Here is an 18,848-nt window from a genome sequence, read left to right as displayed (position 1 = left end):
CATCCTAAGTGCTGGCGAGGATGGGGGTCACCTGGGATGTGCAATGCTCCAGCCCCTTTGGGAACCAGTGTCCTGAGTTACGCGTACACCTGAATCGGCCCTTCCACCCCAAGGTTTCTGCCCGGGAGAAGTGAAAGCACAGTCCACACCAAGACAGGAACCCAAATGTTCAAAGCAACTTTATTTGTAATCACCCACAGCTGGAGACAAGCCGGACGCCCACCAGACTGTGGCCCATCCGTAGGGGACACTGCTCAGCCACGATATGGACGAGTAGCGGTTACACAACAACACGGAAAGGTCCCCAAAGAGGACCCTGCCCCCCACACCCATCCCCACCCTGGGACGGGCCCAGAGCAAGAGGCACTGAGGGCCTGGGAAGTTGGTTCCCACATTACTCAGGAATTTCTTTAAAAGCTGTAATGTTGGTTATTAGACTAAATCCAAAGGCCTCTACATGCAAACACCTGCAGGAAGGTCAGATCCCGGGGGGTGGGGGTGGGGGGTCACTACGAGCAGCTGGGGCCTCCCGCGGCGTGTCAGCTCTCGGGGTCCCATAGCCCCCAGGGGCCGTGCAGGGTTCAGCCTGGAGGAGGTGACACTGGGGTGGGGGTGCCCGGAGGGGTTTGGGGGAACACAGAGCCCCGACCCGCGCCTGACCGGGTTTTCAGAGACACAGAACCCCAAGGTGCAGCTCCACCCACGCGTCCACCCGTCTGTCCATTTATCTGCTGCACAGGGATGAGGCTCCAACGGGGGCGGGGGTCAGGCCACCGGCAGGGACGGACCCCCCCCCAGACCACCCGACCCTTTCGCGCCGATGGAGCTTTTCCATCAGCCAGCACCGGGCCGGTCCTTGCTGTGTGACCTCGGCCAGGCCGCTACCCTGTCTGGGCCCCATTTCCCCGCCAGTGCACAGGGGCCTGGACGTGGAGACCTGCAAAATCCCGAGACCAGACACATCCCAGGGGAGAGCAGGGGGGCTTTCTGAGACCCCGATGCTGGACGCGGGGGCTTCTCGCGTCGCCCTCTTTTGGGGGGAGCGGGTGGGGGCGGGGCCTCGACCAAAGAACCTCCGGGGGCGGGGCTTCGCGGCTTCCCACGGGGCTCATTTGCATACGGCGCATGCAGCCAGTCCGAGCCAGGCCCCGCCCCGAGGCCCCGCCCCCTCACAGGTCCGTCTCCCGCACCTCTGCGCCTGCGTCCGGGCTCGGGACGGCCGCCCCCTCCTCCTTCCGCCCTGGGCAGAGCGCACGGTCCTCGCCGGCGGGCAGGGAGCCGGGGGGCTTCTTGGTTTCAGGGACAAGTTCCTCGGGACCCTGGGGGAGGGGGAGAAGAAACACCCGGTTCCCCTCCGACTCAGCCCACCAAGCAGGCGGGTAAACTGAGGACTTGGGAGGGTGGGACGGCTGGCGCCCATCCCCTCGGGCGCTCCACGGACCAGACCTGCCCCCTCCGCCTCCAAAGCCTCCATCCACCCCTCCTCCCCATGCCCATGTCACCCGCACGCCAGGCCGTTGGCCCCTGAGTGGAAGCCCGCAGCGCTGCCTCCCCGTTTCCCACAGCAGCTGGAGGGAGCTTTAAAAACTTGGACCAAATCCACCCAGGGCCCCTGCGCCTGCACAACCTTCCCCAGCTCTCCCCACGGCTGATTCTCTCGAGGGGCTCCAAGTCGCCTCCTCCGGGAGTCCCCAGCCCGACATCCCTGGCTGAAGTCGCTCCCCCATCACCGTCACCCTTTGGTTTATCGTCTTCCAAACGCTCACTAAGTTGCTGAGGTCTACTTGCTTCTTGCTTTCACTCTCATCCGCCCCAGAGCGGGGCCGGGGACGTAGCAGGTGCACCCTACGGGAGGACACGCGTGGGGGACCCAGAAGGTCCGGGCCTGGGATCCGTGTCTCCCAAACTCCGGGCAGCCACGCAGCGCTGGCTGAAATCAGCCAGTTCCCTGTCACGTACCTCACGTGAGATTGTCTCTAAATCCACTTGCTTTTAAGTTAAAGTAATTTTATTTACAGAACAGATTTGAAGTCAGTGCTGTAAGGCAAACCAGCTGTGCTTGCCATACATGGGAAGTAACCATAAAATCAGATACTCTGAAAATAAACGGGACCAAACTCCGCTCGCTGTTTATTAAAGAGGACAAGAAAGCGTTGACGCCGTCTCAGCTCCCGAGTGTGTCCTCCCACAGGAGGGGACGAGAGTTGGAAGCCGCGGGATGAGCCGCGTCCCCCCCTGGGTTGCAGCCCCGCTCCCAGCACCCAAAGGCGCTGTGCCGCCACCCGCTCTGGGGCCCGGACACTGAGACTGACCTTGGCGGTGCTGCCATCCAGGGGGGCCGCTTCCTCTTTGGGGGCTACCGAGGCCATCTGTCTGGCCAGGTCCCACCACAGCAGCCCGGGGCCCAGGGTGCTGCGCTTGGTGGGGCCTGAGGGGCAGAGAGAAGTGGGGGCACTGAATGAAGGAGCGGTGGGGGCCCCAGGCTCCAGGCTATGATGAGTCCAATGCCAACACCGACAGCGACCCACGGTGGGGGGGGATCCTTCAAGGCCGTACTCCTCTCTGAGCCTCAGTTTTCCCATCTGCACAGTGAGGGGGGGAATCCAGTGCCAGGAGGACCAGGAGGGTCTAACCAGTTGTGCTCCCAGTGCCTAAAACATGCTCCGAGCAGCTCAGCGAAAGCTGGCTGGCTGAGTGAGCCTGAAGATGGGGCTCAGTTAAAGCCACTCATTTCTCTTCGTCCCTTTCCACCTTCTCGACTGGATTCAGAATCCCCGTAGGGGCGCAGCGTGGCCCCGCCCCTGCGGAGAAGCTATTTCAGCACCAGGGACAGCGCCGAGACCCCTCGCCCGCCCTGCGCGGGCTGATCTGGCCGGTGGGTGGGTGACAGGGGCTCTGCAGAAGGGGACAAGCCTCTGCCCCCTCGCGGGGATGTCGGGGGCGCGGCGGGCGGACGCGTCCCTCCTCCCCGCCCGGCTCACCCGTCAGGTAGCTGGCGAGGGCCCCGCACAGCACGGTGCTCAGCGTGCCCAGGGCGCCGTAGTAGAGGTAGGAGATGGCGTAGAGGCTGTCGGCCAGGGCAGGCCGGCCCGCGTCCGCTCCGGGGCTGGGGCGGGAGGGCAAAGCCGTGAACCGCCTCCTGCGGCCCCCAACCCGCCCCTTCCTTCCGTCCCGCCTGCCAGGCCTGGCCCAGACGCATCCAGAAGCCAGCTCTCCGTCCTCTCGCGCTGAACGCTCCCGGGTGCAGAGCGGCTCTAAAGTGCAACTCAGATCCCGCCCAGCCTCACCTCATCACCCTCTTGGGCTCCCCACTGCCCTCAGAATCAAACCAAATTAGTGTGGCCTTGGGTTAGGAAACAGTTCCATAGCTATGACACCAAAAGCACAAGGAACTGAAGGCAAATAGATAAACTGGTCTTCATTCAAATTAGAAACTTGTGGGGTTAAAGAATACTATCAAGAAAGTGATAGAATAGGAGAAAATATTTAGAAATCATAAGGTTCTAGCGTCCAGAATATATAAACAATTCCTTCCAACTCAGCAATAAAAAGACAACCCGATTTAAAACTGGGCAAAGGGCTTAAATAGACGTTTCTCCAAAGAAGATGTTCGAATGGGAAATAAGCACATGAAAAGATGCTCATTGTCATTAGCCATTAGGGAAATGCAAATAAAAACCACCCACAAAACTAGGATGGCTATTAAAAAATAATAATAAAGTAGCAAGTGTTGGCGAGGATGTGGAGAAACAAGAACCCGGGTACATTGCTGGTGGGAATGTAAAATGGGGAAACCACTGTGGGAAACAGCCTGGTGGTTCCAACAGCCAAAGGCAGAAGCCACCCTGGTGTCTGTCAACGGGTGGACAGAGAAACAGAATGTGGTTCCCGCACACAGTGGAATATTATTCAGCCGTAAGAAGGAACGCAGTTCTGATTTGTGCCACTGCACGGATGACCCTTGAAAACACGAGGCTGAGTGAAAGAAGCCAGACACAAAGGAACAGATGCTCTAAGTCCCTCTATATGAAAACGTCCAGAACACAGGTTCGGGGTGCCGGGGGGCTGGGGTCAGAGGGCGATGGGGAGTGACTGCTACAGAGTTTGGGGTTTCTTTCCGGTTACGTTAATGGCGACGGTCGCACTTGTGACTGTACTAACTATTCCTGATGTGTAAACTTCCAAATGATTAATTTTATGGCATGCGAATTATGTTTTAATTAAGAAAGAGAATCAAACCAAATCCCTGTCTGGACCTCATCTCCCACCCGCCCTCCTGGAGCGGGACCCATTGAACACGATGCTACCTCCGGGCCTTCGCATGTGCGGTTCCCTGGGCCCAGAACACCCTTCCCTCATCTCGCCCCCCCTTCCGGTCCCCTCTCTGGCCACGCCCCCTCGGCCCGCCTCCCCCCTCCGACCAGCCTGCTCACCTGAGGGCCCCGAGGGAGGCGTTGGCTGCGGGGCCCGAGCAGCCCGCGGCCGACGTCGGCAGGACCCCCATGATCTGCGCGCTGGGCGGGTACACGGTGGCGCCCAAGGCCACCCAGAGCGCCAGCGCCAGCCCCGCGCCCAGCCCCGCCAGGACGCCCTGGGGGCGGAGCCGGTGTCAGGGGAGGGGCTGCGCGCCCCGCCTTCCACAGCCCCGCCCCCACACCACCACGCCCCGCCCCACAGTCCCCGCCCACTCCATCATGCCCACCACCACGCCCCTACCCCACCCGGCCACGCCCCCAGTCCCCGCCCACTCCACCACGCGCCGGTCACGCCCACACAGCCCCCCGCGCCCCCCCCCGATCCGCCACGCCCACCCGACCACGCCCCGCCTCTCCCGCACTGCCCCTCGCCACGCCCCCTCCCCACTCACCGCCGTGTTGCAGGCCGGGAGGAACATCCCTAGGATGAAGGCTCCGAGGAGGGGGCCGCTGATGACGCCCATGACCGTGAAGGAGCCCTGGGGGTGGGGGTGGGGGTGGGGGGTGAGGGGAGTGTCGGCCCCTCCGCGCCTCAGTTTACCCGCTGGGAAGGGGATTCCTGAGGGTTTCCACTGGGGACCCTGAGATGCCCCCGTGCCTCAGTTTCCCGAAGGGGGCTCGCCCTGTTCCCGCTCTCCCCCTGGGTTAGCGGGGCGCGAAGACGCCGAACCCCAGCCTCCCGGCCTCCGCCCCGCCCACCCCCACCTGCCCCCTCATCACAATGGGGAGGAGGCCCAGCCCCTCGGGGGGCCTGGGGTTGCCTACCTGGAGCACGCCGCCCCCCATCAGCGAGGACAGAGCTGCCATGGTGAGACAGGCCGAGCCGTAGATGAGCGCTGCGGCAGGGGGAGGCCACGGTCAGGGGCGCAGAGGCCGGCCCCCCTCCACCCGGGACCCCCAACTCACAGAGCCCCTTGGAGATGATCGTGAGCCTTCGCGGGGGCAGGCCGGGCAGCCGCGGCTTGATGAGGTCCTCGACGGTGACGGCGGCCATGGCGTTGATGCTGGTGGAGGCCGTGCTGGGGGAGGGGCGGGCCACATGCGGGACTGGCAGCCGCCTCCCCACGGGCCCACCTGCCCCGGCACCCCAGCCGTCCACACTACCTGGCCTGGCCCACCCAGTCCCCAGGGAAGGGTGGCAATGTCTCTGCGTCCCCCAATCCTAGGGCCCCGAGACACCCCCTCACCCAGTAGGAACTGGGACTTGGGGGGGGGGGTCACAGCTGGCTGCTTGCCAGGAAGTGGGGAATGCAGTGTGGCTCCATTTGGGGGGATACCTCGGGGTGGGGGCTGTTTGGTCAAGGCTGGACCCCAGGACTTGGAACAGCCACACCTGCTGGTAGCGACTCAGTAATACGCGTTGCAAGGAAGGGTGATCAGGTGAGGAGGAGGGGAGGGCCCCGCGGCAAGGGTCCCAGGGCCTGGGGTGTGCCCGGCCAGAGCCTGCCTGAGCTGCCTGCGGGGGACTGAGCGGGAACGGTGGCTGGCTAATGGCCCAGAACATTCCTCCCCTCAGAGGGCAGCTGGAGGGGACAAGGAGACCCCCAGGGACTTGGAGGTGGCCGAGGCGAGTGCGGGGCCCTTACCTAAGGGTGCCGCTGTACGCACAGGCCAGGAAGAGACCCGGGACACCAGGCAGGCCCTCGAAGATCTGCAGCACCAGCAGGGGCATGTACTGGGGGAATCGGGGGTCAACCTCTGGGAGCAGCAGCGCCGGGGGGGCAGGGCCTCGTCTGTCCTGACCCTGCTGGCCCCCAGAACCCAGCACAGCCAGCGCCCACCAGGGCTCAGTCCCCGTTTGTTGATTGACTGCATGAATGCGGTGTTGTCCCCGAGCCCCCCATTCACCCTGGTTTAGGGATCCCGGCCGCTGTCGCCCCCACTTAGCGGATGAGGACACTGGAGCCTGAGGTCACACACTGGGACAGCCTCGCAGCCCCTTCCAGCTCTGAACCCCCAGATGTGGCTGCTGAACCCAAGGTCAGAGCTGCAGCCTGGAGCTGCCCCTGGCTTGCCCCCAGAGCCTCAGTTTCCTCATCTGTAAAGTGGGGGCCACAAAGCCTTAGCCCTGTCCGCTCTTGGAGGATTTGGTGGGAAACAAACCGCTTGCAAAGGGAGCAGTGTGAGGAACAGAGGAGGCGATTGGGAGCTGCTCATCAAGATTGTTGACATCAACACCCTCATTTGGAGCCAGACCATGGCCCCATCTCCTCCTCGATCCCCCCAGGGGGCTCTCCCTGCCTGGGCCTGCCCTCTATGGCTCCCCACTGCTTCCCAGATCTGCTCCGAGCCCCGCTCCTGCCTGCCTCTGGACCTCTGCACAGGCTGTTCCCTCTGTGAGCCATGCTTTTCCACCCCCACCACCAAGGTGCGGATCCCAGGCAGGGGGAGCGGTGAGACCCACTTGCCAGGACCCCCTGGGTCTCACCTGGTCGGGGGCAGAGATGCGCCCCGTGAGGAGAGGGTCGCAGTCGCTGTAGAGCGCAAACATGACGATGCCGCAGCCGGCGGCACTGGACACGATCAGGAACAGGCCCAGCTGGTTGACAAGCAGGGCCCTGGGGGGTGGGGGCGGGGCGCTCAGGCCGGAGGGGGCAGGGGCGCCGCCCCCCGGAATCCCCCACTCCACCCCCCTGAACACTCACAGCTTGGCCTCCCTCTCGGTGCGGCAGGCCACGTAGCGCTGCACCTGCGCCTGGTTCACGCCGTACATGGAGAGCCACAGAAAGGTGCTGCCCCACAGGAAAGTCCAGAATGTGTAGCGGCTCCGAGGGTCAGGGTCAAAGCTGGGCAGGGTCAGGGTGAGTCAGCCATGTGGGGCCACAATGTGCACACACACCCCCCTCCCCAGGGCCCCGAATGGCCACTCTGGGCCTTTTGGCCCTTAAGGAGACATTTGGGGTGGGTTTTGAAGGGTGAGTAGGAGTCTGACACTGACAATTCATTCCTTTTGATCCTTGAGTCATTCAGGTTTGAATGACTCTCTCTGGACTGGGGTGGGGTGGGGGAACAGAGCTGGATGCAGACCCCCTTTCCAGCCTAGGGTGGAGGAGGTGAGGCTGGGGCAGACAGAGGGATGGGGGCTGGGGGAGCTCAGAGAGGGGGAACCAGGATTCTGTTTTGGGGGGGGGCTTCCAGCAAGAGGGGGTATGGGCTGGCTTCTCCAGGGCACAAGGGAGCTCAGCTCCAGCCCTTCACTCACTCCAAGAAGTTGACCCGGGAGTGGTTCCGGGCGAGCTCGAGCACCCGCCCGGGCCCGCCGACAAGCACAGTGCCGCGGACCAGGATGGCCCAGAATCCAACCAGCATCACCAGCACCTGGAAGACGTCGGTCCAGACCACCGCCCGCATGCCGCCCTGGGTGGGCCGGGGGGGCAGAGGCTCAGCTGGCGCCCGGCTCGGCCAGCACCCCACAGCCCCCTGCAGCCGGGACCAGTGCCCCTCTCCAGTGCCCCTCTGCGACTCGGTTTCCTCTCCCCTGAGCTGGGGTTAACGGTAGGACCTCCCTCCAGTGCTGGTGTGGAGTAGGTAAGTGTTAAACCCTTGGAGCAGCAGCCGGCGCACACAAATGCTGAGTTCATGGTTTCTGCTGGTTTAAATGTTTCAAGTCTTCCTGTCGTTTTGCCTGTTTTTCCTGCCTCCATGTCTTTGCTTTCTGACCCAGCCCTTGATTTCCCTCTAAAACCCTCATTCGGGGGAGATCGCCCTGCCCCAGCTTCAGAAATGGCCAAGCTAGGAGCCCCCACCCCACTGTGGAAAGGCTCCACCGGGGCACAGAACCCGGGTCCCAGCGGCCCCAATGGAACCAGCCCGGTCCTGAAACATGGGCTCACTTTCTGTGGGACAGAAGCCAGAAGGGGAGGAAGGCTAGACCAGAAGGGGGTCAGAGAGATGGGAGAGGGACCTAGAGGCACCCCTGGATCCAGCCATGCCTGATGCCAGCCTAGTCCTGGATGTAGGAGCACAGAGAAGCCTTTTGGGCCACCTCTCATTGTACAGATGAGGAAACTGAGGCCCAGCTGGGACAGGGACTTCCCTGGCAGCACTGAGGAAGGGGATAGATGGGCTGGCCCAACCTCACCCGGCAACCCTGTGACCCAGCAGGCACCGAGCCCCGGCGAGGGGGGAGCTGACCACTCACCACAGTCGTGTAGATAGTGCAGATGGCACCGGTTGACAGGAGCGATGCCCAGATGTCCAGCCCGGTCACTGCGCCGGAAACCACCCATGAGGCCACTGCGCTGGGGCACCGCGCGCCCTGGACCCTTCTCCCTCCAGCCTCGCGCCGCGGGCCCCTCCCGTCTGCCCCGCCCCGGGCCAGCCTCTGAGCCTTTGCCTCGTCCGTGACCGCCCCCACCACACCCTCCCGGGGGCCCCCAGACCAAGACCTTGGTTAAGGATGAGCGCGGGAGCGTAGATGACGATGCCCGTGTACAGCACCTGCGGGGGGGGCGGCGGCGTGTGAGGCGGGGCAGGGGCGACCCAGTGGGTGGGTCGGGGACGGAGGGAGAAGGGTGGCGGGGGAGGGGGGGGGTGGGCAGGGTCGGCCTGTGGGCGGGGCCAAGAGGCCTGTGGGCGGGGCCAGGACTGCGCGCGGGTTCCGTCGGCGGCTCACCGTGGCCGCCAGGTACTGCGTGGTCCCACAGAGGCGCACCGCGCGGCCGAAGCGCAACTCCAGGTACTGGAAGGAGCAGCCGAAGGCTCGAGGTCACCCGGGCCCCTGTCCGCCCTGCCGGCCTCTGGAGGCCAGTGCTCTCGCCGCCCGTTTCCCCCGCGTATCCCACAGCTGCCCGCAGCGCACCATGGAGACCGTGGCCTGGTCAGCGGTCACCGGTCACAATTTTAATCGCCTTACCCCGCGCCCTGGAGAGAGGCTCGGGAATTGGCCGTGTTTGCCGGCCGGGCAGCCCCAGGGAGTGACGTCGGGTTCCGAACCCCAGCTCGAGCTCGCGCGCGCGCCCGGCGTGTGGGGGAAAGTGCGGGTGGGGGCACTCGCGCACACCTGGCGGGCCCCGCCTCCACCCGCGCGCCTCGGCCCCTCTTCCTCCTTCCTGCCCCTCGCCCGCCGCCTCTTCCTGGAACCCTCGCCTCGGGCCCGGCCCGGTACCTGGTAGGTGCTGATGAGGCCCAGGCGGTAGAAGACGGGCAGGAAAAGCGCGACGGTGAGCAGCGAGTTGAGCGCCTGGCCCAGGCACATCCACAGGAACTTGAGGCCGTAGCGGTGCGCCTCAGCGGGCACCCCCAGCACCTGCACGGCCGACATGAAGCTGGCGGCCAGCGAGAGGCCCACGGGCAGCGCGGACAGACGGCGTCCTCCGGTGAAGAAGTCGTCAGCGCTGCGCGGCCCGCCCCGCGCCAGCCCGACCCCCAGCCCGATGCCCGCCGACAGCAGCAGCATGGCGGCGAAGACCCCGTAGTCCCAGGGCCCGAACGTCGCCCGCGCCCCCGCCATGGGACCCGGCTGTCGGGGAGAGGAGGCGGCAGGGCCCGCGGAGGATGCCCGGCGCCCCGGGGGACTCCGCAGGACTGGAGGGCTGCTGGGCCGGGGTCTGCGGGCTCCGCGCGGCCGCCGCCCGCCTCCTGTCCTGGTGTCTGCCTGTCCTCTCGCGTCCCTCCCCGTCCCTGTCTTCCCTCCGCCGTCCGTCCGTCGCCTGGCGCCCTGCTCTGCGCTGGCAGCTGGAGGTGGCGGCCGGCTGCGGATTTATTTTGCCCCGGGGTCAGTGCGGCTCCGCCCCCAGACCTGGAGCGGGCAGGACCCGCACCCTTTCCGCCCTGGACTGGGGCGAGCAGGCCGGGGCAGGCCACCCTGGAGCCTCCTGGGGTGGGGCCGGGGGCTCCCCGTTCTTTACTTCATGGGGCGCGGTCTCCTGTTGACAGATGGGGAAACTGAGGCTCAGGGAAGGCTTGTCATTTGCCCAAGGTCACTCAGTCGGAAGCAGGGGCTCCGGGATTCAAACCAGCCCTGCCCTTCTCCTCTGTGCTTGAATACTCTGGAGCCACGGGGAGCTCACTCTCCCACAGAACTGGCACTTGCTTTCAGGGCTGCCTGGCTTGAGCCCAACCCCAAGTGGCACCCGAATCCCCCCTTTCTCTAGAGTCAGGCGCCCACAAACTCCTCTTCCAGCTGAGTCAGGCAGAAGACCTGGGCTCAAATCCTGCTCTGCTTACGTTCCTAGTTCTCAGTTTCCCCATCTCTAAGTGGGGATTAAGTAGCTCAGGAGAAAATCGAACCTGCATACCCCGAGGTGGCACGTGGCAAAAGCTGGGTCACTTGTTCCTTTACTTAGTCCTTCAGCAAAAACCAAGCCCCTGCTGTGTGCCGCGGATTTGGACAGGGGCAGAGTCAGTAAACCTGAAGAAAGGGGCTCCTGGATACCTGGGGACAGGATGAGGTAACCAAGGCAAAAGGAGGGAAATCAGTGCCTGGGATCTTATAATCCAGGGGCAAAGGAGCTGCAGTCTTGAGCCCTTTCTGGGGGCCTGGAAGGGGCCCGGGCAGTGGGGGGGGAGGGATGGGGGTGGCTCCCAACTTGCTGAGTGACCGGGCACAGCACAGCTCCAACTCCTCCTGCAGCCCCTGACGCCCTCTGGCCCCCACTGTGCCCCGGGGTGACCCCCAGCTCCCTCAGGGTGCACCCCCTGGCTGCGACGCCCACTGGAAACCAGGAGAAAGGAGGCCCCAGAAGGAACCCCCTTCGTGCAGGGCCGCACCAGGGGGTGCAGAGTAGACGGTCACTGGTCGGCCCAGGGAGGCTGTGGGGGGGTCCCTGGCCCTGCCCTCGCACCCCACTTCCCCCAGTGGATGTTCCCGCTGCAGAGGCCCCCCTATGGCCCTTGCACCTCCTCCCACCGTGGGCTCCGAGAGCCAGGCGGACAGAAACCAAGGGAGCCGGCAGATCAAACCCTTCTCAGCAGGCGACGGACGGCCGCAGGGAGGACGGGGCCGGGCTGCGGGGAGGCCAGCGAGGCCAGCGTGACGGCCCCAGGCGGGAAGGAGCGGAGCAGCCGGGCACCGAGCTGGGCAAGCAGCCACCGGGGCTCAGGGGTAGAGCAGGGAGGACCACGACCGCGCGGTGGGTGCTGGGGCGCTGTGGGGACGTTCAGAGCAGGCGAGGAGCCCGGTGAGATTTCTGGGTTCTGAAAAGCCCCCCATGGCTACTGCCTAGGCGGAGGGCGCGGGGTGGGAAGAACGAGCAGTGGGAACGTGCTGCGAGGACAGGCAAGGGGTCAGCGTAAACTACACAGGAGGGCCAACCCTGAATTTACCCGATAAACTAGGTAGAAGGGAACTTGGGCAGGGGAACGCCAGGGTGCCGATCGGGGCAGAGCTGAGGCCACCGGGCACAGGACCCGCCCCTGATCCCCCAGCGGTGCAGGAGCAGGGGAATTCATTCCAGGTTAACAGCTGGGGATGGGGCCAGGCCACCCCTTCCAGGACCCCACAATTCCACTGGGTGGACCCCGGGAACTGAGGCCGCCTCCGGAGAGGGGCAGGACAGCCCCGGATACCAGCGGCTGTGCACCGAGGAGTGTGGGCACGCTGGGTGCCCGTCCCCTGCCAGCATCTGCTCGGGAACCACCGTCCCACTCGGTGCCGGGAGCCGTGAGGGCCTCAGCTGGGTTTTGGGCCCAGGCCACCCAGGCTTAACCACTGCCCCCAAGATGCTCAAATAACCCTCGGGACGAAGTCGGGGATCTCCCTTGTGTCCTACCTTGTCCCCCAGACCCATACCCAGGACACCCCCCACCTCACCTGCCCCAGGGGATGTGTTCTATTGGGGCCCAGCCCCCAGCAGGGTCTGGGGCCTCACTCCTCCCTCCTGCGAGGAAGAGATGAGGTGCCCAGCACCCGGAGAGCAGCACTGACCGCTGCTGAAATGGAGGGAGGATGGCCAGACTGACAGATAGCTGGGTGAGCAAATGGAGGGTCCCCAGCATTCCCCAGAGGGGAGCAGCTGGGAATCCTAAGATGCGATGCACACACCCCAGAAACTTGAACCCCCAGGATGGCACAGGTCAAGGGGCACAAGCCTGGTGTGGAGGGAGCCCAACTGGGCCATTAGGCAGGACCCAGACTAAGTGGAAAACCATGGCCGGGCCGGGCCTGACACAGACATTAACACTGCCCTTCTCTGGGCCCTGTCTGTCTGCCCCTCCAATCAAGGCCCAAGGGGCCCTCCTGTGTTCACCATGACACCCAGGACACAAGCCTGGTATCACAGACACGCACATGGTATGTAATTACTTTACAAGGGAACTGCACAGCAGGTGCACAGGCCTGGGATCCCCTGAGCCCCTTCCCCAGAGCAGTGGCCATGATCTGGGCCCTGGAACTGCCCCACTGGCCCTGAGGGGTCACAAATGGCCCCGGCGCCTACAGTGGCCGCTCCCCAAGGATCACTGAGCCTGAGCTTCACAGTCATCAAGGCTCAAGGGCCAGAGCTGCCCAAGATCATGTCAAGATCAGCCAGACACAAGGCCTAAGTGCTGCTGGCCTGGTCACTGCAGTCACTGCAGCCCAGGGGGCTCTGTCTGGCTTCAGGGTGGGCCTAGCTGTGTGTCTGCAACTTTCTGGGATGAGGCTTCCTGGAGGACCCACGGGGAGATTGGAGTCATCCTGAGGGGCCTGTGAGGAGGAGTGAGACACCTCACAGCCCATGTCCCTCCTGGGGGCCTGGGGAACTGGTTGGTGACCTCTAGGCGGCCAGGGCCCCACCCCGCAACAGCCCCCAGCAGCGGGCAGGCCGAGCAGGGTGGGCTCCAGCTCTGGGAGGCTTGGGCACGCCTCACTGAGCCCTTTTGGCTTCTGCACAGTGTGCAAAAAAGACAAACAACATCTCAGCCCCTTGGAGCTCCACGGGTTTACTGAGCCAGTCCTGGGCGGGGCCTAGAAGAAGGTGTTGGGTCTCTTGGTGGTGAAGCGCGGCTTGTGCTGGCGCCGCAGGACGCGGTGGGGCAGTGGGAACTTGATCTTGGAGTCCTGCAAGAAGAGGCCAGGTGAGGAGCCAGCCTTCCAGCCCCTGCCCATCCACCAGGGTCACTGAGGTGCGGCCACCCCTGGGATACCTGCGTCAGAGCCCCATGAGGGGCCCCCCACCTGCCCGGCCCACGGGCACTCACGTGGAACTGCTTGACGGCCGGCCGTCGGCACTTGCTGGCCGCGATCTCCTCCACCTTCATGATCTGGATGGAGTGGGCACGGGCGCGGTGCCGGGCCCCCATGTCGCGGTCTGGGGGAGGGGGCACAGGGAGATGCATCACCCCCAGCTCAACACCCCTCACGCACTGACTCAGGCCCACTGGGGTGTAGAACCTCCACTTTCACTCTGTGGGGCACGGCACAGCCCCCCAAAGGCGACGAGATTCACTTGCTGTTCGCACCTCTGTTTAAACCGCTGTTACCAGAAACTGCGGTTCTTGGGTTTGGGTGCGAGCAGGTGAGCCACACCTCAGGACCACTTGGGGTGGGTGCTCAAGTGACTTGACCAAAAATAGGGCCGAGACAGAAGACTGCAGTCCCCACACAGGCTGACGCCCAGATGGGGGGCCCGAGTGTGTGGGTGCAGCGGCCCCGCCCAAGGTCCACTTGCTACTAAGTCCCCGGACAAGGCTGGTTAGGGGGCCCGCGTCAGTGCCACTGCTCCCCGAAGACCCCTGCTCCCGCCCTGCCGCACACGTCCGAGGGCTCACAGCATTGGGTGACGGCGCCGGCCGTGGTCAGGTCGCGGTACTCCCGGTACATGTTGTGGGTGCCGCTGCGGGAGTCGTAGCGCAGCCAGATGCCAAAGTTTTTCACCCGCAGCGGGGACTTCTCAAACACCTGTGGGGCAAGGAGATGGCAGCGTGAGGGCAGAAAGTCCCAGGTGCAGCAGGGCCAGGCGGCTCTCCCCGTCCCGGGCACACCCCAGGTCTCCGGAGGCCCCAGGGGAAGGGTTGGATCCACTGCAGACCCCGCCCTGCCCGGCGACGCCCCTACCTGCCCGCAGTACACAATTTCCCCGGAAGACTTCTTCATCTTCTTCAGCTGAGACACAAAGTACCAGAAGCGGGACTTGGCGACAACATGGTTAGGAGCAAAGATTCGCATGCGGTAGAGGGGCGGCGTCCGGCACTTGGGGGTGGGCAGGCAGCGCCCCACCACCTTGTACTCCCGTAGCTGGAGTGGAGACGAAAAAGATAGGCAGCTGCACCCAAGCCTGGCGAGGCCAGATTCAGGGCTGAGAATCCAGACTGCCCCCCTAGCCCCACCCACAAACGGCCTGAGGGCAGGAACGGGGGACAGAGGTGCCTCCAGCCCCTCCCCTCCTCCTCTCCAGCGGCCAGCTGAGCCCCGCACCAGCTGCCCCGGCCTTGCAACCCCCCGCTCAGTCACTCTGCAGCTCCCCCCCAACACGGAGCCACAGCGTCTTTTCATTCCGAGGCCCAGAGACAGAGAGTAACCGGCCATGAATTGCACAGCCAGCTTGGGGCCGAGCTAGGACTCCGGGGTCTCTGCAAAGGATGCGTGGCCACCTGCAGCTGCCTCAGTTTCCCCAGCTGCGGCGGCCGGCCACGTCCAAGCCTGTAGCGTGCTGCAGGGGAGAGCCCCTCCACATACGCCTTGCCAGCTTCTCCCTAACACCAAAGAACGACGGCCCCAGACACCACCGGCCCCGTACCCACCTCCATTCTGAGTCGTGCCCGCCGGCGTCGGCCAAGGGGCAACACTGCGGGCCCCGTTCTCGAAACCGAGGCTGGAGGGCTGCCAGAGCGCGAAGCCGCGCGGCCTGAGCCCTTCCCGGGGCGGGAACCCGGCGCCCTCAGGCCCCCGCGACCCCGGGCCCGGCCCTGGCCGCCCCCCGGGCTCCCCACGCGGCGGCCGCCATGTTGGGTGCGCCCGGGACCGGCGAACACGAGGGGCCCGGCCGGGAGCGCGCCCCCCACCAGGCCCGCGCCGCCCCCCGGAGCCCTCGACTCGGCCCACGCCGCGTCCCCGACCCCTGGCCCCGCCGCGCGCGACTTACCATGCCCGAGGCCTTCATGGCGACCTCTCCTCGCTCGCCACCACCCGCGAAAGGAAGTGGCCACCCTCGCGCAGCCGCTCACCTTGCTTTGCCTGCCGGAAGTCCCGCCCTCTGGTGGCCGCACGCCCATTGGCTCGACGGCCCCGCGTTCCTCGAGATCCGCTTCTTCATTGGCTCCGGATCGGCCTTTCGCTCCCAGCGCCGCTTCGCCACACGGCAAGACTACATCTCCCAGGAGGCAGGGCGGCGAGTCCCTCCTGTTCCGCCTGCGGCCGTAAAGACGCGTCGGCGCGCGTGGCACCACGGGAGTTGTAGGCGCTCCGCGGGTCTCGGTCAGTTGGCGCGTGTGTCTTCCCAGGTGTTTATTTGGACGCGGAAGTCTGGAGCTGTGGCCTGAGCGTCCTCTTCTATAAAATGGGAAAAACAGTAGCATTTTCCTGCTGCAGATGGCGTCGTAATTCAATGAGAGGGACTCAAAAGGTGGTGTCGGTCAGTCTCAGCCTTGGGAAAGTGATCATCATTTCTTGTCTCTAACTAAAAAGAAAAAAAATTTTAAATCTTTTGATTGTGTGTTTAGCTCTGTACAATGATCAAAATGGATTAGCATTTTTCATATGGATATTATTTTGAGTTTTGTTTTCATTCATAATGATATTTGAATTGTGTTCATAGGTGCTCTTTTCTAATAAAATCTGTATTTTCCTGAAAAAAAAAAAAAAAAAAAGGTGGTGTCGGAGCCCGATTAGCTTTTGTTTGATTAAAATCTTTATAACAGCTTCACTGAGATACAGTTCATACCGTACAATTCACCCACTTAAAATGGACAAGTTAATTTTTTTAGTGTATGCACAGAGTTGGGCAACCACCACCATCAATTCTAGAACATTTTACTCACCCCTGAAAGGAACTCGGTGCCCCTGAGCAGCCCTCTACCTTCCCCGGAAGCCCCCTGTCCCTGGCAACCCCTAACCTGCTTCCTTTCTGCCTCTGGATTTGCCTATTTCTGGATATTTCCTATAAGTCAATCAGACACTTAGGCCTTCTGTGACTGGCTTCTTGCTCTCACCATAATTCCTTCCAGGTCCACCCGTTCCTTTTCATGCTGAGTGACACTCCATTGCAGGACCGACCTCTTTTTGTTTATCCGGGATCAGCTGATGGGCACTTGGGCTGTCTCCGCGTTGGCCGTGATGATGCAAGCTGCTGTGAACGTTCTTGCACGACCATCGCGTGTGGACATCCGCTTCCCCTTCTCGTGGGTTTACACCTAGGAGTGCAATTGTTGGATCGAATGGTAACTCCACGTTTAACCTCTGCAGGTGCTGACGGATTGTTTTCCAAAGTTGCTGCACCATCTTACATTCCCACAGCAATGTCTGCAGGCTCCAGTGTCTCCACGTATCTGTCAACAGTTTTTTCATTTGTCTTTTGGGTTCTACGCGTCCCAGTGAGCATGAAGTGGTTTGGATTTGGCTATTGATGTTGAACATCTTTTCAAGGGTTATAGGCCACTTATATATCCTCCTAGGAGAAATTCAGATCCATTGTCCACTTTTAAAATTGAGTTGTCATTTTATTCTTTAGTTGTAAGTGTTCCTTTATTCTAGATACAAGTCAGATACATGATTTGCAAAAATTTTCTCTCATTCTGTAGGTTGTCTTTTCACTTTCTTGAGGGAGTTCTCTGAAGCACAAAGGTTATTAACTTCATGAAATCTCCAGTATTTCTATTCTTCTTTGGTTGCTTGTATGTTTGGTGTCATAGTACTCCCTAATCCAAGGTCATAAAGCTTTATAGCTATGTTTTAGAAGAATTTAATGCTTTTTATCTCTTACATTTAGGTCTTTATTCCATTTTGAGTTAATTTTTATGTACGGTGTGAGGTAGGGGACCAGAACCATTTGTTTATTTCTGGACTCTTGATTCTATTGCATTGGTGCATATGACTATCCTTATGCCAGTACCACCCTGTTTTGATTATTGTAGCTTTGTAGTACGTTTTGAAATGGGGAAGTGTGAATCCTCCAAGTTTGTTCTTCTACTTCAAGATTCTTTGGACTATTCTGGATCTCTTAAGTTTCCATATGAATTTTAGGATCAACTTGTCAATTTCTTCAGAGAAGCCAGCTAGGATTTTGATTGACTGTAGATTGGTTTAGGAAGTATTGTCATCTTCACACTATAACATCCACTATTTTATTATTCTATTCTCTATATGCATGTTTCTTTTTGTTCCTCTATTTCCCCTTTACTGCCTTTTTCTTTTCTTTTCTTTTCTTTTCTTTTCCATTAAAGGAATGTTTTCTAGTGTGATATTTAAATTCCTTTAATTTTTTTTCTCTATATTTTTGAGCTATTTTCTTAGTGGTTGCTCTCAGGCTTAACATATAACTCTTATCAGAATCCATTTCAGATATATATTAATTTAATTCCCATAAGATATGGATACCTTACTCTATATAAGTCGCTGCCTCTTCCTCTTTTGTGCTGTTACTGTTAAACATTTATGTATGTTACAAACCCAAGGATACATGGTTATGATTATCACTTTATGGAATTTATGTCTAAAGAAGCTGAGAAACAAATGGGGAGTAAGTATATATTTATGGAGTTTGTTCTATTAACCTCCTTACCCCCCTTTGTGCTTCTCTCTCTCTTTTCCTTTGGATTCAGGTCACTACCTAGAGTTCCTCCCTTAACCCAAAACAGCTTTTCTCTCACCCACCTCCTTCGAGTTTTTATTGTCAAATGTATTACATGTCTATATGTTATGGGACCCACAATACAATTTTTTTTCTACAGTTGCTTTTGTAAAAATTTAATTGTGGTGACATACACAACATAAAATCTGATTTTAATCACTTTTGAGTACACAACTCGGCAGCGTTAATTACGTTCACAATCTTGTGTTACCGTCACCGCCATCCCCACCTCCCCACACAGAACCTGTGCCCCGGGAGCCATAGCTCCCCTGCCCGGGAACCTGCCCGGGAACCTGCCCGGGAACCTCCGTCTTCCTCTGGCTCTGGGATTTGCATATCCTGGCTGTCTCCTGTAGGTTGGATCAGATGTCCCTGTCCTTGGTGCCTGGCTTCTTTCACTCCACGGGATGTTCTCTGAAGTTCAGCCCTGCTGCAGCCGGAACCCCGTCCCTCTTCCTGGCTCACGAGGACTCCACCACGTGGCTGGGTCACTCGGCTTATCCTTCCACCTGTCACGGGCACTTGTGGCTTCCACCTTTTGCCTGTTATGAACATTGGTGTACAGGTGCCTGTCTGCATCCCTCTTTTCAATTATTTTGGTATACAATTGGCTTTGTTTTTTAGATGCAGTTTTTTTGAGATATATTCACACACCATACAATCCATC

General features: G+C 61.0%; 2 protein-coding genes and 1 non-coding gene across 3 annotated transcripts; all 3 read right to left on the bottom strand.

The window, feature by feature from the left end:
- Positions 1-478: 478 nt before the first annotated feature.
- On the bottom strand, positions 479-10,078 carry SLC5A5 (solute carrier family 5 member 5). Its single transcript, XM_037817901.1, has 17 exons — positions 9,583-10,078; positions 9,091-9,156; positions 8,864-8,915; positions 8,617-8,684; positions 7,678-7,832; positions 7,121-7,261; positions 6,904-7,033; positions 6,062-6,150; positions 5,382-5,494; positions 5,241-5,311; positions 4,868-4,954; positions 4,434-4,591; positions 2,982-3,106; positions 2,313-2,428; positions 1,174-1,319; positions 886-937; positions 479-586 (listed from the first exon to the last, which is right to left on the bottom strand). The coding sequence occupies exons 1-17, from the start codon at positions 9,925-9,927 to the stop codon at positions 479-481; spliced, it is 2,022 nt and encodes a 673-aa protein (XP_037673829.1). The 5' UTR covers positions 9,928-10,078.
- Positions 10,079-13,317: 3,239 nt separating this feature from the next.
- Positions 13,318-15,571, bottom strand: RPL18A (ribosomal protein L18a). The gene is made up of 5 exons (XM_037818404.1): positions 15,479-15,571; positions 14,452-14,631; positions 14,166-14,295; positions 13,596-13,705; positions 13,318-13,455 (listed from the first exon to the last, which is right to left on the bottom strand). The coding sequence occupies exons 1-5, from the start codon at positions 15,494-15,496 to the stop codon at positions 13,363-13,365; spliced, it is 531 nt and encodes a 176-aa protein (XP_037674332.1). The 5' UTR covers positions 15,497-15,571; the 3' UTR covers positions 13,318-13,362.
- LOC119520666 lies at positions 13,778-13,909 on the bottom strand. The gene has a single exon (XR_005214206.1). It is a non-coding gene; the product is annotated as a small nucleolar RNA SNORA68 (small nucleolar RNA).
- Positions 15,572-18,848: the final 3,277 nt, after the last annotated feature.

Source organism: Choloepus didactylus, chromosome 25 (assembly GCF_015220235.1).
Source record: "Choloepus didactylus isolate mChoDid1 chromosome 25, mChoDid1.pri, whole genome shotgun sequence".
Classification (NCBI taxonomy): domain Eukaryota; kingdom Metazoa; phylum Chordata; class Mammalia; order Pilosa; family Megalonychidae; genus Choloepus; species Choloepus didactylus.
The sequence above is the reverse complement of the archived record's forward strand: the minus strand, read 5'-3'. Positions and strand labels throughout refer to the sequence as shown.

Bases quoted from the DNA above. Each gene is read 5' to 3' on its own strand.
- SLC5A5 (XM_037817901.1), bottom strand. From the start codon at position 9,927: ATGGCGGGGGCGCGGGCGACGTTCGGGCCCTGGGACTACGGGGTCTTC. The intron at 8,685-8,863 runs GTCTTGGTCTGG...TTTCCGGCGCAG, and splicing joins CGCGCTCATCCTTAACCAAG to TGACCGGGCTGGACATCTGG. The intron at 938-1,173 runs GTGAGGGGGCGG...GGGATTTTGCAG, and splicing joins GAGGTGCGGGAGACGGACCT to GTCTCCACGTCCAGGCCCCT.
- RPL18A (XM_037818404.1), bottom strand. The intron at 14,296-14,451 runs GTAGGGGCGTCG...CTTGCCCCACAG, and splicing joins AAATTGTGTACTGCGGGCAG to GTGTTTGAGAAGTCCCCGCT. The intron at 13,706-14,165 runs GTGAGCCCTCGG...CCCCTCCCCCAG, and splicing joins CGGCGCCGTCACCCAATGCT to ACCGCGACATGGGGGCCCGG.